Genomic DNA, 21,247 nt, shown 5'->3' with positions numbered 1-21,247 from the left:
CAAAGTTATTAATATTTAACATTTATTTAAGTCAATTCTAATAAACCCTGATTCAATATAAGTACAAATACAGAATTTGAAACAAAAGAAATGCCTTTGAAAGGAATATTATCAGGTTGATTTAAGGTCACTTTTCACCTTTCACATTGGTCTAAATTGTTTATGGTTAACAGTTAACACATTCGCTACTGCAATAGTACTAAATCTTTTATTCATACAGACCAGCGACGCACATATGTGACGGCCAGTTTCTACTCATAGACTGCCGTCACATAAATGTGATGGTTGGTCACATTAAAATAGACTGACATTGCATATTTGTGTCGGTGTACCAATGTTATTAAAAAGCCTATATCCTTGTCCTGGTCTATTTGAAGGCTCAGAATTGTCTGCAGTTGTCTGTGGATATGATGATTAGTGACGTCATATGATAGTTGGCAAAACCGTTTTTTACTTTACCACATCACCGGCCCGTGGTCTGTGTGTACTGTGAACGAAGTGACACCCGGTCTAGATGTGTATATTACAATGTATACCTCGGTTCGTGACAATGGCCGCAGCATCACATAGATGTAGCGATCGGTAGCGGACGTGTTAAGCTCCATGATGATGTTGTAATATAAATCAAGCCCAATATCAAGCAAGCAAAGTTTATTATTTTAACACTGTAATACCCAAATCGTAACTATCAAAAAACAACATTTATGTAGCAATTTAATCTTACTTGAAAATAACACTATGAGCCTTTTCTATTACGATTAGGTCTACTATAAAATATTTTGAATCTTAATTCATTATAATAACAATATTACTTACTCCCCCTATAACATAGTATATGGAAAAAGTATTGTTTTCAATAGAATTTTCGAGTTTGAATTTTGAGTGGATATATCCGTTTTGGGTCTAATAATAATAATAAATAAAGAAAAGAATTGGAAGAGTGATGTACTCCGTCTATCTCTCTCTGTGTGTGTGTGTGTGTGTCTGTCTGTATGTGTGGATGTGTACAGAGCCACAAACTACACCTGTGGTCCTATTTTGGTGAAATTTGGTATGTAGGCACTAATCCATGGTATCTCCAGGCGTTTTCCTTATTTCTTAAATTTTGATTTTAATGGTGATTTTCCCATTAAAACCCCTAAAATATCAGAAAAATCTGATTTTCTCAAAAATGGCCCAAACAATTTTCATAAAAATTTAGTAGTCCTTTTAATTCTGCAAAAGATGGTACAAATCCCATTCCTGTAAAAATTATGGTTAAAAAATTATTGTAACTTATGTAATTTTCCCATTAAAAACCCATAAAATAACAAAAAGATCGGATTTTGGAAAAAAATCTGTTTTGATTAAAATTAGTATGTTATGGTCCTTTAAATTCTTAACAAAATGGTACAAACCAATTTCCGTAAACATTAAGGTTCAAAAGTTAATGCAACTTTTGTGATTTTACCCTATAATATATCATAATTAGGCCTAGGCCCAAAGGTTGTTGACAAGCTAATGGGAGAAAGTATGTGTCAGAATGCTGATACCGAGTATTTTTTATTGTTTTGTTGCTAGCGTGACTTTTAGTTAAGGTTTAAAGAACACATTACTTCATGATTGATTGGCTTTAAATACAATATAAAACAAGAAAAGCATTACCGGGTATATGTGAGTAAATAAATAATAAGGCAAATTAAAAATTCTTCTCTAAAAATGAAATGTGAACTGAACAAAGCAAACAATCTCTTGTTTATTACAGTGCACAGAAAAATGCATAGAAGCTAAAATTAGGTAGTGTAATGATAAATGCTTACGATGAACTGGTTGTGGTCGACAGAACCTAAAAGGCTCTCCAACAAAGCCGGGGAGGCAGATGCACATGGGCACATGGTTGATCACTCTGCACTCTGCGTTCTGGCCGCAAGTCCCAGGACATGGGTCTTGACACTTGTTGCGCACACACGCCTTGTCAGAGGAACAGTCAGGGTTGACTGTACACTCCGGTCTACAACCCTCGTAAGGGTTGCCGAAGTGTTCAGGGAGGCAAGCGCACGCTCCAGCTCCGTTCAGTTCTCGACACACAGCGTTGGCACCGCAGGGGGAAGGGAAGCATGGAGTCACACTCTCGGCTACAGGGGAGGCTAGAACCAGGCACAACAACACGTCTACACTGCTCTCTTGGGGGTTAGTACCTCAACCGGGTCAGCTTGAGATTAGGAAGCATTACCAACTCACTTTCAGAATCCAGTGTGAATACTTTTCATTTTTGTATTGGTATTTCATACATTTAGGTAAACAATGTGCTTTTTACTGGTACTGTATGTGGAAAAGTTTCATCACAAAATGATTGACAGGTGAATAACTATCAACAGCAATGATTAATGCTTACAGTTATAATATGCCATGGTGATTGAAATGAAAAAAATATATAAAATTAAAAATAAAACAGATTTATGAATATCCAAACACTTTTTAGTAATTATTGCAATTGTATCCAAACATTTTTAATTGACATGATACACTGTTTAATACATACATAATTTTAAAATGACATACACTGTTGTTGATCTAGGTAACGTTGCTTATCAAACAATAATATAATAGGCCTATAACTCTAATCAAAAGTAACACTTAGCGTAAGTTAGATAGTACAAAGTATTGAAAACATATTAATCAATTAATTATGAAAAACCTATAAAGAGTAGAATAGAATGGAAATCTCAATAATTTTAATATTTACATAATATATTGGGAATTGGTTTGCTGAACCTGATATGATGTTGGATGGTTATCAACAAATAATCACATGTGTTTCATGGTTCAACCTTTGACTATTGTCAAACCTACTTTAAACATTTAAATCATTTTGGAACAGTAGGCCTATTATAACAAATCGCCCAGATTAATTATATTTCTATTTTTATCGCCCATCATGAAAACAATCTACTTTGGTTTATTAGTTCGGGTAAACCGATTTAAGCAAAGCCGCATATAAAATAATATAATATGTAGGTCTAAAACAAAGACCTTAACGATGATAGTTTTTGATTATATATTTCATAGCTTAACAGTTTAAAATGCTGGTTGATTTTATTTAGTTTATAATAGTTTATTATAATGTAAAGTGTTTTTTTTTACTATATGATATACAGGGTGTTCAAAAAAGGTGGGGACATAATTTACGTAGTTATTCCTTGGGTCAAAATAAAGAGAAAATAAAGAATAACATGTTTTCCAAAACTGCTTTGTTAACCAGATATTCAAAATCTTTTACATAAACATTTTTATCGTTGAATTTTTTCAACCGATCATTATCAAACTTGGTATGTATGTTAAGGTAGAAGAGACACATATTCGAAAAAAATTTATCTTGATTCAACTTAAAACTCCAAAATGGCGGCCATTTTAATTTTTTAAACTTGTATTACTAAACAAGGCTGATTTTATAAAATAATGTCAAGAATAAGACTTTTATTTAGCAATTTAGTAATTTTAATTCCTATCAAACGATACCAAGTTCAAAAAGATGGAATAAGAAATAGCTGAAATACTGTATTATGATTTTTAGTTGTAAAATGGGGTAGAATAAGGTTAAGCTAGTCAGGTTTCGATATTTTACAGCTAAAAATTGATAGGAAGCTTTGATAGGAAATAAAAAATGCTAAATAAAAGTGTCCTTGACATTTTTTCATACAATCAACCATTGTTTTGTAATTTACGTTTAAAAGCTTAAAATGGCCGCCATTTTTAAATATGAATTTAAATCAAGATGATTTTTTTAAACAGACAGATAGGCCTATAACTTATTCTATGCCACATAGAAAAATGTATAGTCACTGCTTTGATTACACTACAGTTTGTGTCCTCAATTTTGAATTTCAAAGTTATAAAACCATTATTAAGTAGTAATTAAAATATAGCATAGTTTTAAAGTACATTGTTTTATGAAGAGTCCTGAGTACCTCTGTTTTGAACAAGCTCAAGCTGCATCTATTTTTTAGATTTCATGATACCTTCTCTCGATAAAACGCTATACTATTAAGAGAAAATATTTACATTAGGTTATAAAAAAGATTACTAGTCGGTAAAAATGTTTATTTAGTTTTTCTTTATCAGTGTGAAAAAGGTGTTGTGTTGGTTATTTTTTATGTAATTGATTCTAGAGATATCTGATAATGTAACTCACTTAACATGTATAAATAGGTAATACAAAAATACACATACAATCAAGCAAAAAAAAATGTAAATTTACATATAAACTACACACAGGAAGTTTATGAATGGCAAAATAATGGTAACATGGTTTACAAATCGTTAACAACAAGATAAACCCAAAGCACTATATAAAAATATTCCAAACGTAGGTATAAGACAGAACAGGTTTTAATATATAGTGTAAAATTTGTAATATTTAAATAAAATAGGTACCTATGCTAGGTTATCTGCTGAAAATAGTATTACTAACACTAAAACTGAAATATAAAAAATATAACTGTTGATATCGAACCGTTCATAAATATTATAAATAATAAATATTAGCATTGACTATATATAATGGTAGCCTACTATCTACACTTTGAGCAAAACACTTCAGATCAAATTTTAAAAAATCGATAAAATATGTTTGAATTAAAACAATGTTATTTAATATTTTAGTTGGTATTCGTAAACATAAATAAGGCCAAACCTTAACTTCACCTTCAACTTAACCTTGATTGCTCAAAATCATCCTACAAATAAGCTTAAATTAATTACAAAGTCATCAAAGAAAAGGTTATAGCATAATCAAATTATTCAAGTGATAATAAAAATAATTATTTTCTCCTTATGTACCGTAATAAACTAAAAATACATACAAATGTATTCTAAAATACCTGGGAAGTTATAAACTAAAGTAATACCTGTGAATAAATAAATTAATCATATTACAACAAATTCCCATTACGATGACTTAAAATATTTTAAAAGGTGACAACAACATCAACTGTATCAACAAAATTTTCTAGACAAAGAGGAGAAACAACAGGCTAGACATTTTCTAAACAACTGTAGTCCCTCATACCAATCACAAGCTGCTTTACGCTCATTGAAGTTGAAAAATACATACAAAGAGACAATTATTGCAAACACAAACACACATGCATCATGCTACAAGACGACACATCAATCAATAATACCTTAATTTTAAAATGATTTTGAGATAATATGTTTATTGGTTGTAGAAATTTGTCCTATGCTAGGGGGGTTTGTTTGTTGTACTATTATAATGATTTTAAAAATTTCTTCTTAAAAAAAACATCACTACCATAAAAAATAAATCTTTTTCCAGCTAAAATAAAATCAGTATAGGCTAATGAATAAGCTCTAATTTTTTGAATAATTATTAGACGTTTAGGCCTACATTTTGTAATGATTCATAATATTTTTTTAATCCCTAAGATATATTCTTAGACAACTTCAAATTTAAAAAAAAATTTAAAAAAAAATGTGTAGCCTACTGAAACAAAATTCACGCATAATAAGTTTACAATTAAAAGTTAAAAATACACTAATTACCAATTTCAAAATAAATATCCTAGGTTGATTACAATCTTTATGAATCATATTGAAACTAATTTTGTAAATTTTTGCTTTAACCAGACAAAAGAACAACATGTTTAGTTTTTAGAACAACTAAAGAATAATATTGCCTAGACAATAAAACACTGTCGTTTGTAAAAACAATTAAAGACAAATAATTCTGAAAATTCTGTATAAAAAATGAACCAGCTTTGAACTTCATTTTACATAGGATGTTTTCTATACAGAATAAAATTCTTTAATCAGCTAAGACGGTCAATTAAATTAACTTTAATACCAACCTTGAAATTGATATGTTTGTTAATATTAATTATGGAGTTAATGTTAGTAGAAAATTTGTTGTGTCCCATTTAAAATGAAGTTCAATAACTTTATAGATGTCGCTGCAAACAAATTATTTACTGAAATCAGTATCAAAACAAATGCATTCTGAATGTCATATACCCATACAGTTTATTAAATAAAGTATCGATTGTGAAATATTTAAAACTGTTGACAAAGAAATTTGATTTGAGAAATTTGGATAGAATACTTATAAAACAGGAAAAAGCTATTAGAGTGATCATGAAATTAAAAAGAACAGATTCAGTTAAAAATATCTTTCCTGAATTTGGTGTGTTATCAGTTTACAGTTTGTTTGTATATTTATGAGACAATTGTTTTTGCAAAACAATTTCATTTATTATCCTCTGCAAGTAAATATAACACACGCTTTCAAATTAACCTTCATGAAATTAAATACTTAGTAAGACTGGTATACTTTGATGCTATTCATAAAATTAAAAAGAACAGATTCAGTTAAAAATATCTTTCCTGAATTGGGTGTGTTAACAGTTTACAGTTTGTATATTTATGAGACAATTGTTTTTGCAAAACAATTTCATTTATTATCCTCTGCAAGTAAATATAACACACGCTTTCAAATTAACCTTCCTAGACATAATTTAGAATTCTACACCAAAAAACCTTCATATACAGGAATAAAATTTCTTCAAAAATTACCCATTTCACTTAAAAAAGAAAATAATACAAACAGATTCAAAAGCCAACTAAAAGACTTATTGATAAGAAACCCATTTTATTCTATCAACGAATTTTTAAATAGTAATTTCGAAACGTTCATTTGAATTCCAGATACTAACTAGTTTTACTCTGACGTAATCGATTTTATAATTTGTTTAAGTAATAACACTCGTTTTTTAGTTTTACTATATAGATCCTTTGTAATGAATTACTTTAATTATTTAGTTTATAATTTTTTCTTTATGTTAGTTTAATGACGCTATTTAAGACATATTGTCTAAACATGAATAAAGAATATTTGATTGATTGATTGATTGATTGATTGATTCTAAATAGTCTTTACATAGACATTACCTATTTGGCTATGTCAGTACGGGGTAGGAGGGTTGTTCTTGTTCCAAGTGTTTGGGGGTCATCATGGTTTGGGGAAGAAGTTGATTCCCCTAGCGCAAAGACTACCGGTATCTCTTTTTATCATGTTTTTGTTTCTTTTTATACAGTGTGTAAATTAAATATTGAAACAAATCTGTATTTTTTAAACCGAAATAGATAGAAATATTCCGTTTGTGGCAATAATTGTTAACAAAAGATCCGCATTTTTTTACATAAAAAATATTTATTTTTTCCCCCCAACATGGTAGGGGGTAGGGGGTGAATCATGTTTCTCAAATAGCAACCCCTATTGAATGACCCCTCATTTTAAAGGGTTTGTCAAAAGAAAAACAATGACGCAAATCCGAGGTGAATATCTCACCCCTAGCCAAAATGGCAGGTATTCCAAAATTGTATTTACTGTATGTGAAAAACCACAAATTTCACAAATAATGGAAAGAAATCTGTATTTTAAAAACCGAAATAGATAGAAATATTCTGTTTGTGGCAATAATTGTTAACAAAGGTTCCGCAATTATTACACCAAAATATTTTTCAACCCCCCTAACAGGGTAGGGGGTAGGGGGTGACTTATTTTTTTCAAATGACAACCCCTATTGAGTGACCCCTCATTTTTAAGAGTTTGTTAAAAGAAAAACAATGATGCAAACCCGAGGTAGACATCTCACCCCTAGCCTAAATGGCGGGTATTCCAAAATTAAATTTTTGTAAAAAAGCACCAATTTTGGAATATCCGCCATTTTGGCTAGGGGTAAGATATTCAACCCGGATTTACGTCATTGTGTTTCTTTTGACAAACCCTTCAAAACTCAATAGGGGTTGCTATTTGAAAAAATAAGTAACCCCTTACCCCCTACCATGTTAGGGGGGTAAAAAAATAGTTTTGATGTAAATATTGCAGAACCTTTGTTAACAATTATTGCCACAAACAGAATGTTTCTATCTATTTCGGTTTTAAAAATACAGATTTGTTTCAATACTTAATTTACACACTGTATATACAGGGGGATCAACTCAAGGAGGCCACCATTGGGATATCGGAAACGGTAAGAATTAGAGAAAACTTTAAATGGGGAACACATCTTTTTTTTTATTTTCGTGGCAGTTAAAAATATGATTTCAGTTTTTCGAAATTCAGCCGCCATTTTCCAAAATGGTGGCCAACTTAGTACCGTAATTTCTTATGGAACACCCACAGTAGGTTCAGAGCGAAAATGTGAAGAGTAAATAAGTCTTAGAATTCTATCTACATTCCATTAAGACCATAAAATACACAGTTTTCAAGTTTGCCGCCATTTTTGAAATAATAGAATTAATATTCTTAACGAATTTTATGGTCTTTTTGGAATTTGGATGCAATTTTAAGACTTATTTACTCCTCACATTTTCGCTATAAACCTACTTGTTTAGGAGCTACATGATGTTAAATGTACACCGGAAAAGTCATTTTTCCATAGGCTGTAACTCCTAAACGAGTGGGTTTATTGAAAAAATGTCAAGAATAAAAAAGTTATTAAATTGCATGTTCTATCCGAAAACATGATAAAATATAGGATGTTCCGTAAGAAATTTCAAAGTCATTTTGGAAAATGGCGGCTGAATTTAGAAAAACTAAAATCATATTTTTAATATATGTGTATATACAATCACAATCTCAGCACAATGTTGTTTATTCCTATGCAAGGAATTTCGCATAGAAGGAGAGTCGCAAAGAAGTAATATCAAATATCTTTGCTGAGAGTTGTAAAATGGACTGTGGTGATAAAAAATATGCATGTCGCCTACCTTTCAGGTGGTCGAGAACTTAGGGCGAGGGGGGCAAAGATGGCGGAACTCGCTATGCATTGAAACGACTGTAGCTCGATAACGGTACGAGATAAGACATCGGTTAAAACGTAGTTTTAATCCAAAAAATATGGCCAATAGAAAAGGTTATTGGGTAAAAAGTTGTATCTTAACTAATAAAAAAGTTATAACAATAATAAGTTTAACAAAATCTACATTATACAGCTATTTTCTTCAAAAATCATATGAATAGTTGATCAAAAATAGTGTAATTACTTAATTACTCAGCTAAATATTAACTAGATTCATTTTCTTATAAGAAAAAAATATATTATTACGAATACATATGGTTTAAAATGTAAAACACGGCCTCCAAACGCCTTGGGGTTTGTCCGATAGGTTGCGTCATAATTGCTGCGCAGTGCTGCTGAATCGGCACAACTGTTAATCCCCCCAATGATCATTGCCTTCCAACTCAGTGATCTCGGGGTTGTGAAAGTATTTGTACAGTTTAAGACTTCTGACATTTATTGTGTTTTATTTATACTAAAAACATTATTTTATAACTTTTAATAGTTATTTATTTTATTTTAAGTTGCTTACGTTTACTTAATTGTGTGTGGCTGGTTTTTATATACGTTTGTTCTTAGTTACTAGTGGATTAGGCAATTTTAAAGTAAAATTTCACCAACTTACCAAAGTTAGGTACCTATTTCAATTCAACAAATAATATTATGAACAACCAGTGTAATTGTTATGGATAGAATGAAGAGATTTACCTATTTTTTATTATAAGGTATTTACTTTTGTAGTTATGTTTTTTATTTCATATAACTGTATTTAATAAGAATCTCTTACATAATCATATTGTAATAACCTATAACATTATAATTAAAATTGGATTTATAGTGGTAATCTGTATTTATGCATTTGATTGCGACGAAACCCCAAGTATTGTACGTAGTTTGGAGGCCGTGTTTTACATTTTAAGCCATATGTATTCGTAATAATATTTTTTTTTCTTATAAGAAAATGCATCTGGTTAATATTTAGCCGAGTAATTAAGTAATTACACTATTTTCTATCAACAATCCATATGATTTTTGAAGAAAATAGTTGTATAATGTAGGTTTTGTTAAACTTATTATTGTTATAACTTTTTTATTAGTTAAGATACAACTTTTTACCCAATAACCTTTTCTATTGGCCATATTTTTTTAATTAAAACTACGTTTTAACCGATGTCTTATCTCGTACCGTTATCGAGCTACAGTCGTTTCAATGCATAGCGCTTTCTGCCATCTTTGCCCCCCTCCCCCTAAGTTCTCGACCACCTGAAAAGTAGGCGACATGCGTATTTTTTATCACCACAGTCCATATTACAACTATCAGCAAAGATATTTGATATTACTTCTTTGCGACACTCACAAATTAATTCTACTTTCGGTAAAAAAAACTACACGAAAAGTCCATTTTTACATATTTTATACAATAACTTGTTTATTTATAGAGACACGACCTCGGACTCAATAACCATTATTGTAGTCCACATGTTTAGAATTAGTTCTATCTTTTACCGCTTTCAAAATATCAGCGTTTTAACGCATAGTGCAAAATGCCATGTTTGCCCCCTCCCCCCACCTTATCGACCACTTTTGAAATAGGCGACATACGTAATTTTGATCACCACAGTCCATATTACTCAATAATAATAATCAGCAATAACATTGCGTACTACTTTCATGCATGCTCAAACCCCCTCAGCTCCTGAACTAATGCACCTGATACGCCTATTTGGATGCACCTGATACGCCTATTTGGATGCACCTGATACGCCTATTTGGATGCACCTGATACGCCTATTTGGATGCACCTGATACGCCTATTTGGATGCACCTGATACGCCTATTTGGATGCACCTGATACGCCTATATATTATTTGGTTTAGCAACAATAAAAAGTTGAAATAGATTCATAAAGACAATTCCATAATCAACTAGTGATTGCAATCAATCTTTCTAAAAATAACTTTCTAAACTCATGTTTTGCTTATATGGATGGTTAAATCATTGAGTTTGGTATAAGTAGCAAAAGGCTTGATTATTGAATTGTGTCTAGCATAATACATGGCATTCGATTAACTGCCAGGAAAAACATTGACCATGGCTTTTTTAACCTAATGTTTTGGATATACAAACAAGTATAGATGAAGAATTGAGGAGTTATTTTCCAATAAAAACCCATAAGAGAAAATCATATTTTTTTTAAAAAGCCGGTTATGTTTGAAATTAGTAGGCTATGTGATAATCCTTATAGTTCTTAACAGCATAGTGCAACCCCCAATTGCTGTGAAAATTGGGGTTTCTAACTAAAGTTATTGTAGCTAATGTTATTTTCCCATAAAAACCCATACAATAAGAGAAAATCATATTTAAAACAAGCTAATTGGGAGAAAGTATGTGTCAGATTGCTGATACCGTTTATTTAGTACCAAATACCTTGTAAGATTTTAGAAGTTGAAAATAATCATGATACTTGATGAGGAGTATCAATATACCCATACACCAACCTCATACCCCAATAACATTTGGGAGCACCCCATAAAACCCTGCCTAGTTTATTTTTGTTAGTTAGATGTACAACAACAACACAGATCTAATTTTTTTTGTATTTTTTTTGTATGATTGTATCTGACAAATAATTTGTTTACATGCCTGTAGGCCTATGAAGACAAAAATAATAATATTTAAAACCTAATATCTGAATATTTTTGACTGAGTGTCTTCTAAGAGAAAGCTAGAGGAAAACCATACAATGTCAAATAAAATACAATTGTAACATTTAGTCCTACAGTAATGTCAAAAAAACAAAGTTAATAGAATTGTAATAGCAATTCTTGAGATTGTCGTAGGCCTATTTTGAACGAAACCTAAATGAACGAATAAATAGGCTAAATAAACTTATAGGTTCAAGGTCATTCAGAATGCATAGTGATGATTACAGGGGCACACAAAAATATTCATAGAAAAAGACAGAGATTGAGTGAATGAGCGTAAAGCGGCATTGTGACTATAAACAACGCAGCCCTGACCAACGTAGAGACTTGTAGCTCCGTCGGGGGACTCGAGACTTACCTTGGGTGAGTCCCCAGCATGCAATAGAGAAGATAGAGACATAGAGTGTCACGATGCAATATGTACACAGTCACATGACATCACGTGCTGCATGCAACAAACAAAACATTCAGGAGCTGACATTCTGACGACTTCATCTTCATTGCTTCTTGTCTTCTGGGGAGCCTACTTCCTAACATCTATGCCTACTCTCCTGTTGGTTCAACTACCTAGTCAATATCTGCTGAGAAAGCTTTTAAACTAGAAACTCATTATTTTTTATACTATGGTAATTTGTTCACAATGTAAAAAAAACTAGAAGATTTTTTTAAATTCAAAAACTAGGAGATTTTTTATTCAAAAATAACTACTATGTAATAAAATATTAAAAAAATGTATCAAGTTGATTCGTTAAAGGAAATCTATTTTTGATGACCTATCTAAACCTATTAATAATGTATTAGATTAATGAATGATATTAAAATTGATGTAATAAAAATTGAAATAGCAGAAAAGTAATAGTTAAAGTAGCATCAAGATAAAACGGAACACAAAGAAAAGAATAGATATTGAAAAGATATATAGTAGGACAGTAAAAGCTCATAGCTTATTAATGTTTGTAAGAATAAAGGTAGTAAACTTCTTAAGAATGATAAATATAGAAATGTATGTAAGGAGTACATAATGTATGTAAGGAACACTAAGAAGATCAAAACAATAAATAGGACTAGATAAGAGACTACAAAAACAAAAAATTAGGAACTAGGAACTAGTAAGAAGTAGGTAACTTATTTATTTATCCTAAAGGTGCTTATTTATAGACAGAAAGGGAAGAAGGGACAGAAATAGCTGACATCAATTTACCGTCTAACATCCCTAACTTCCTTATAAAAGATATTTTCAATAAACTTCTTATTGTTGGAACTTGTCAACTTTTGTGAAAATGAGGGTTGTAGACAGTACTTGCTGTCAATCTTTTCCGAACCTACTTACTTTGTCTAAAAGCTGCTTTAGATAACATTTGGAGTCTTTAACTTACAGCTAATATCACATATTATTTTGGATTGTTAACTTATAACTATGCAAGATTTATTTTATTTGTTTACTTTTGGTTAAGCAATAATATTTTAATTCCTTCTCTGATGTATTGAATTTAATTTAGTTTGTCACAGCCCTTATTAGTATTTAGGCTATAATTAAAGTTTGAGTAAAAATGAAAACAGGAGTTTTAAGTTAAATACAAGAGCCAAGTAAAGGGGTATCTGTTTAGGCCTATTATGGAACTGCCACTGCTTTGGACATAAATCCCTATACTGTTGAGAAAAAAAGACCCTTATGTGTGCAAGTAAGTATACATGTTTGTATGTATTTAACAAGGCAATACAATTGACAATCCCATTGACAGCAAAATATGGGTTTGGGTAAGAACTTTCAGCTTTGAACGATTTGTAACAAAAAATAAGATGAGCAGTTCATAAAGAGGATTTAGTATTTAAAGACTGCTGATAGAACAACAAGAGGGAGAGATAACGGCAGAGATATTTTGGTAAAAGTGGAAATTTTAGCAATTTTCATTTAAACTTGTGGACAGATCGCTATATTCTTTTCAACTAGAAAACCAATACATTTTACAAAGCAGCTATGATTATAATAATTTTACAAGGCTGCTACTTAAAAATATTTTTTTTTATTTGTGAGTTTTGAATTTATTAATATTTTAAGTTTTTAAGATAAATGTTCTTTAGTATTGACAAGAATTAAATATAGCAAGAGTGTCTAATATTGACTTATAGTAAACAAGACCAGGTATGAACTGTTTTCTTTCAAATATTTAATCAAAATTGGCATTTAAAGACACAAAATTAAATACATCTTGGGAAATGAGTGGGATAGCAAAAAAAGTTACGGTACTTAACTCAATATACACCAGAGAAGGGAACATTATAGACAAGGAAATCTTGAATTTGAGAGCATGAAAAATTAACTGCTAGGGTTTTTAATCAAATTGATCATTAATTTGTAGAATACTAATAGTGAGAAGATATTCAGCCTAAGTAAGATATTCACCACAGTATCTTTGAGAGAAAAATAGTCACACTTATTCCCAAAGTTTGTTAGTGATAAATATTCCTGATATCCTGCACTTAAAACAATGTTAACTACCACACTTCCATAATGCATGAACTTGTTTCTTTTTTTATGTATAAAGTGGTAATGATTTTCTAAAAAAAAAAAAAATACCCCCGCCGCAGCAAACCTGCTGACTAAATGAATTTCCACTTGTCTGAATTGATTTTCAATTAAATCTAGGCTAAATAACATTAGGTTTAATGAGTACCTAGGTTTGCTGCTACAAGGAAACTAATAAAGTGTACTTTTTAGAAAAAATATTAATAGCTTAGTATAAATTAATAAATGAGCCAAGTTTGATCAAGATATATCCATAAACAAGCAAATACAACATTTTACAATATTCTCCATAAGAATAACATGGGAATTTTAAATTTACAATTCTTTGAATTTTCTCCGTTACCAATAACCGTACAAAACCACATTGATATTCTAAATCTTTTATATGTTCTTTAAAAGGGTTTATAGAGAGAAATTGGGAAATTTTGTGTTTTGAGGGTCAAAAATGGGAAAAACCATTTTTTACCCCATAAAACCCCCTGTAAAACCCCGTTCCCATGGTCCAATCATGCTGGTTCGTGAACTCATTCAAGTTTATCCCGCCTTACACTTTTGAACCAAATTTCATTAAAATCGGACAAAAATTACTCAAGTTATCACGTTCACAGACATATATATATATGTATACAAATTTATATATATATAAATCTATATATATATATACATATATACATTTATAAAAATTTAAACAAATGGTGTTTTTGGCCTCTGGGGACATCAAAATGAAAAAGCAAACCGGTCCCGGTCCTAGGTCTTACAGTGCCACCTACGGTAATAGCTACTTCCCTATAGGGAAATTCACAAAAAAAAAAAACCAAAAAAAATATGAAATCAATCTATTACAGGTTAAAAAGGTAACATAAAACAATTTTAGCGAATTTCCCATAAATAGGGAATAAGCTATTACCGTAGTACTCATGGTAAGACCTGGACCCGGGACCGATTTAATTTTTCATTTTGAGGTCCCTAGAGGCCAAAAACACCAGCCGTTCAAATTCATATATATATATATATATATATTTATTATTATTTATAGATATATGTGTGTCCGTTAGCGCAATAACTCGAGCAAAATGATCCGAATTTGATAAAATTTGGTACAAACGTGTAAACCTACGTTTATTTGAACGAGTTCGCGAACCATCATAATCGGACCATGGTAACTGGGGTTTATGGGGGGTTTTATGGGGTAAAAATAGGGTTTTCCCATTTTTGACCATACAAACAAAAAAATTTGCAATTTCTTTCTAGACTGTTTTGTAGAGCTTAAAAAAATAAATAATTTAGTATATTGAAGCGCTGTTGTATGCCTAACGGTCACGGAAAAAATTAAAAAAAGTGTAATTTAAAATTACCATGTTATTCTTATGGAGAAAATTAAAACTGTTGTAGTTTAATTGTTTATGGATATATATTGATACCATTTGGCAAATTTATTTATTTCATCCTATACTATTGACGTATGGTCAAAAACACTTTTTACCTTCCCCGTAGCAGCAAACCTAAGCACTCGTTAAATCTAATGTTATTTAAATTGGGAATAATTATGTCTTATTTATGGAAATATTTGAGTAAAAATGTAATTAGACAAGTTGAAATTCGCTTAGTCTGCAGGTTTGCTGCAGTGGGGGTAATTTTTTATCCTATGTGATTCATTGAAATTAATTGCAGGAGATTAATGTACTGATTGGATATCTAAAATATAAATTTGTAGCTTACCGATGAATAAGTTTAAAGACCTAAACAACATTAATTTTCATAAATATAGGCCATTAACATTTTTTTGTATCTGACCTAAGAAAATTAAATGTCTTTGAATATGACATTTTTTCATGGTTTTTATTCACTGCCAGATAAGTTAAAACCCAAGTGTATCTAATACAAAAACTTTATTGGCATACAGTATGATAAAGTTCATGGAAAATGGAAGTGGAATTCTAATTAAAGCCCTCAAGCCTAATTTTCTACTACATTATAGAACCATACCACCAACAATTAGAGAAATTAATTATTTTGAAATATTTTTTTTTCAAACTGATTTTAACTTGTAATTTTGTGAACAATCAAAACAAAAACAATGAAAATTTTTAAGTAAATGCTATTTTCATAAGACAGATTGTAAAAGTTACTAGTAAAATATAATGATTATAACTTAAAATTACTGACTTACAAGCAAAGATTTCAAATAATTCCTAACTTTATTGTTGGTGGTCAATAGCTAGACTTACCATAGACTGCACTGACACTTCATCATTTAAACAGATTTTTTAATGGTAAGTCATCAGTAGAGATGAGATATTTTATAATTTATTTGGTAGTTTTTTTTATCTGTTCTATTAGCAACCAAAATTAATATTTTAAGTTTACTAAAAAACATAACTAACAATAATAACAAAAATTATTGAGGGATAAATGTTGAAGTGTAAGCCCAACTACACGTAAACAGAAGCAACTGAGAGGGTAGTAGAGTAAAGAGAGGTATAAAGAGTGAAGGTTAAGTGAGATAAGATGTGTTATATGTTGTTGTGGAGGGGTCCTGGGATCATCTTGTCGTCTTGGCGTCGCGTCAGCTCCTCATGCCATGCAGCAAGCAATAGAAGAAAGACGTTTCACCCTACCTTGTACAGGAGTGCAGCCGGTGAATGGGTCTCCAGTGTAGCCAGCGTTGCACGAACACACCGGAGTGTGGTTTATAACGGAACACTGAGCATTATAACCGCACGATCCCGGACACGGGTCGGAACACTTTTGGTTTATACACGCTAACTGACTAGAACACTCAGGGTTAATCGTGCACTCGGGACGACAGTTTGGCGGTGAACCGATATAGTTGGATAAACACGAACATGCTGGACTTTCACCGCGCACTTGACACTCTGCGTTAGGTCCGCACGGCGAAGGTCGGCACGGGTCCACTGGCGTCATCGGCACTGGAGTTGCTGTGAACAGACAAAGTTAACCAAAATGTGACTCAGGCTATATGCAATCACAAGTGAGGAAAACAGTGTTATCAATTAATTGTAGTTACAAATTTTAGTTATTGAATTGTTAAGTGTGAAACTGTTAACCTATTTATATTTGTTTGTAGCAGAAATTTAAATTGCTAAACTTGAAGAGCTATCTTTACAGTCTCTTGATAATACATGTAAAACTACTCTGGTGTACATACTAATAATTAACTCCAACTAAAACAATATTAAGAAATACCAGTTCTATGTATTTGAGCTAAACAGATACAAAATCTTGAATAAACTGAAAAAAAAATTAATTTCAATGTTTACTTACGAGGTATCGGGAAGCACTGTCTGAATGGATCGCCTGTGTTGCCAGCCGCACAGCTACAGATGGGGTTGTGGTTGACCACCTGGCAGCGAGCACCTTGTCCACAAGTGCCCGGGCACGGGTCACTACACTTGCGGTTGAGACAAGCCTGTGTGAGAGGGCACTCCGCACTCACTACACACTCTGGCCGACAACCTGTCAAACAATACATCTCTTATTCTTATCCCTTATCTTAACACTTCTGCTTATAGTTAAATAATATTTTTGCCATTGCATTTTCATCCTAATAGAGTAGGGCCTATATTGATTGTTAAGTTGGAACATATCAGTCTCGCTGATACAGTTAGCTTGTCACTGCTATTTATCATACCACATGGCACATTTAAAAATAAATTCTTATATTATCTAGCAGTGGAATGGAAACAATATTGGATGAAATCGGATTTAAAAGGGAAGAAATTTGAAAGAGATTTCTAATATTACCAGGTGGTTGACCGATGTATGTTGGCTGACAGGAGCACACTGCTACTCCATTGTTGACTCTACACAAACTGTTTGGCCCACAAGGTGAGGGGCTGCAAGGGTCTATAGGCGCAGCTTCTGCAAATATTTGTACCACTGTAAGTCCAATGTTGTAAATTGATGTTTGATTACAGTAGTGAAATTGAAGATACAAGTTTAAAACAACCATAAACACATTATGTAAAAAATTTGACATTTTACAAATTTGTATTTAATATTCATAATAGAATCTGTTCAATTGTTTTCAATTTCCAGTTAGAGATTTAGTTTCTTTTATTTTTTTTTCTTATTTTTTCATTCTCTAGGCTCAAGCTCAGAATTGTTTTCACATTACTTTAGGATTGGTGTACAAGGGCACTATCACTTTGATAAAATACATTGGTGATTGGGAAAGTCCTGCGCTCTACCACTAGATCAGCTTGCTCCCCTAGAGATTTAGTTACAGTGAAATAAAATCCTACATTATTATTACTATGTGCTCAGTAAAATACCCACAGCTGTTGTGCTAATTATTTTTTTTTTTCAAATAGACCTACTCTAAACAGTCAAAGAGTTTCTTCAAGGCAGCTCACACTTCTACAACATAAATTATTAATATCTTACTTTGAGCAGCCAGAAACATTTTACATCTAAGATAATATAATACGATAACATACAGTACAGTAAAGACACTTCAAGTGATTTATCAACATGCATAGAGCAACAGATGAACACTTACGAGGCTGAGTCACTTCACGACAAGCCACAAAGGGATCGCCTGAAGTACCAGCGGGGCAGGTGCAGGTGGGGATGTGGTTGATGACATCACAGTTGGCCCCGCTGCCGCAGGTGCCGGGACAAGGGTCGATGCATCTCTGGTTGCTGCACGCTCGGTTGCGAGGACAGTCTGTGTTCATTGTACACTCAGGGCGACACCCAGTGTACGGATCTCCAAAGTAGTTTGGCTGGCACGTGCACGCTCCATTGTTGCAGTTAGCATTCGCACCACAAGGTGATGGGTTGCATGGGTCCGTCACCACTGGCTCTTGTTGTACTAAAACAATGGACAGAACTTATCTTTTTTCAAGAAGGGGGGGAAGGGAGTTTGATTGATTGATTGTAAGAGGGTGGACTCATGGTCCAAGCACGTCAACCGAAGCTTATTGTGCATCCCGCTTGCCACTAACTGGGTAAACCTATGCCTGTGTCCCTAACTAGGTGCAGGAGCTTTTGCCCAATGTTAGCGTCTGGTTCCTCACCTGGCTGCTTTAGACCAAACAGAGCCCTTTTCCTAGCCCGTAGTCCATCGCAGTCCAGAATAATGTGTTTTGCAGTCTCATCGGACTGGTTACAAAGTCGACACTCCTGCTTGTCATTGACAATTCCTAGAGTGTGGAGATGTTTCCTGAAATGGCCGTGTCCAGTGATAAGAGCAAGTACCTGCTTGACCTGCCCTCTCCCCAGCTTTAGCAGCCAGCGAGTGAAGAGGGTGCTAGGTTCTGAGAAGAGTTTTTTGCCAAGTGATTGTCCAGGATAATTACGCCAACGCTCAAGATGTTGTCCCCTGGACCATTTGTTGATTACATGTTTAGCGGCCGCTTTGCCGATGCCACAAAATGGCTCTGGTCCAAAGAGTGGCATGCTCGCACCTTTTTTTGCCAGCTAGTCTGCACTCTCGTTGCCGCCAATGCCTACATGGCCTGGGACCCAGCCGAGAGTTACAGAGTTCTGTGATGCAAGTCTGCAGAGGGTGTTGAAACACTCCCAGACCAGTTTTGAGGTGACTTCATTTGAGTCAAGAGCTTTGAGAGCAGCCTGACAATCAGATAAAATCACTATCCTTTTGTCTTGGTACCGTCTGGCTAGTCCTAGGTTGGCACAAGCCAAGATGCCATAGATTTCTGCCTGGAAGATGGTACAGTATTGTCCCAGACTTCCTGATAGTTCTGTTCTGGGTGATCGACAGTAAACCCCAAAACCAGATTTTCCATCGATTAGGGAGCCATCTGTGTACCAGACGAAGCTCTCCATATCTTGGAGATGCCCTTCCTGATGTTTCCACTCATCTCTGGAGTGGAATTCAACATTAAAGGGTTTGGTGAAAACTGCTTCCTTGCTTATGAAGTCCGAGGTCATGTCAAGCACAGGACACTCAGCCAAAATCTTAGCAATGGTGCAGTGGCCTGCCCCTGACAGGCCTTCCTTCCACAGATTTGCAACCCTCAGACGGTTAGGCGGTCAGACGGGAAGGGAGTTAAAAAATAGTATTACGCACACAGGTGGCTGGTCTGTAGTGTGAGACAAAGTCAAAGTTATCTTTATTGTCACACGGTTTTTACAATGTTCTAGCACAGCCAGACAAAACAGGTGACATTGTCAAACAATACTAAAATTAATAAACTAGCTTATGGTAAAAATAAATACAAAATAACGAAAAACAAATATTAACGTTGATTTGTTTTCAAGAAAATAATTTATACTATAAACATTTATTCCAACAAAAATTCAAAACTTTTTTTTCTAAAAGATACTAATCATATTATTGATTTGTAGTATCCTGGCAAGTTGTTAAACATTTTTTTACCTATATAAGAAGGCGTCCTTTCCACAAGATTTCATTTATGTAGAGGATTTTGAAAATCTGTATGAAATCTAGTGTTGTAATTGTGCCGATTATTTTCATGTTGGAGTTTTTCAAAATTTGATTTCACATACAATAAACATTTAAGAATACACAAATTAGGGACAGTTAGAATCTTAAGCTTTTAAAAAAGTTGTTTGCAAGAATGCTTTGCAGGTTTAAAAGTCAAAATTCTAAGTATTCTTTTTTGAAGTTTAAAATCTTTCTCGGGGAAGACGACCATTAGGATGACCTCGGCTAAGATGGCAGGACCAGGTGTGAAGTGACATAGGAAAGCTAAGAGCAGAGACAGAATGGATGGAAGACAGAGAGAGGTGGTGACTTGTTGTTAGTGAGACCAAAAACCTACTGAGGTTTGAGTGGACACATAGGTATAAGGTAGTTAAATACACCAACCAAAAATTAATTAAGTATTTAAGTTATGCTTTTGGTTTCACGGCTAAAGATAAATTATAAACTAGAAAGAAAAATCTTCTAAATCCTGCATAACTAAAGTCCGTTCATTAGGGACTGAAGTGATTGAAAATCTGTTGTAAGTAAACCAAAAAATCATTTAGGAAAATTGAAAAGATATAAAATCTTTTATTCAATAAGAAAAATTCCTAAAGACAACAACTTTTGTTATAGATTGTTGAAGAACCTTTTTTAAAGGATTTTCAAAGAATAGTATTTTTTACAGAATCGGCTTAACAACTAATTTAGGGTCTTTTCTAACCTCAGCATTTCATTCTACTCAGCATTTTACACTCATATA

At 32.7% G+C, this 21,247-nt stretch overlaps 1 protein-coding gene across 4 annotated transcripts in view; it reads right to left on the bottom strand.

Annotated features, from left to right (window-relative positions):
- Positions 1–21,247, bottom strand: part of LOC128991085 (uncharacterized) — a 346,794-nt gene that overhangs the window by 116,056 nt on the left and 209,491 nt on the right. For all 4 annotated transcript variants that reach the window (XM_054414044.1, XM_054413851.1, XM_054413972.1 and 1 more), the window contains 5 exons: positions 18,592–18,906; positions 17,835–17,951; positions 17,355–17,546; positions 16,688–17,008; positions 1,800–2,126 (listed from right to left, as the gene is read on the bottom strand). In XM_054414044.1, the coding sequence (XP_054270019.1) occupies positions 1,800–2,126; positions 16,688–17,008; positions 17,355–17,546; positions 17,835–17,951; positions 18,592–18,906 (1,272 nt within the window). The remainder of the gene's footprint in view (positions 1–1,799; positions 2,127–16,687; positions 17,009–17,354; positions 17,547–17,834; positions 17,952–18,591; positions 18,907–21,247) is intronic.

This window comes from Macrosteles quadrilineatus, unplaced genomic scaffold, assembly GCF_028750875.1.
Source record: "Macrosteles quadrilineatus isolate MER2022 unplaced genomic scaffold, UCM_ALF_1.0 Scaffold_1__1_contigs__length_201487025, whole genome shotgun sequence".
NCBI classification, from domain to species: domain Eukaryota; kingdom Metazoa; phylum Arthropoda; class Insecta; order Hemiptera; family Cicadellidae; genus Macrosteles; species Macrosteles quadrilineatus.
The sequence above is the reverse complement of the archived record's forward strand: the minus strand, read 5'-3'. Positions and strand labels throughout refer to the sequence as shown.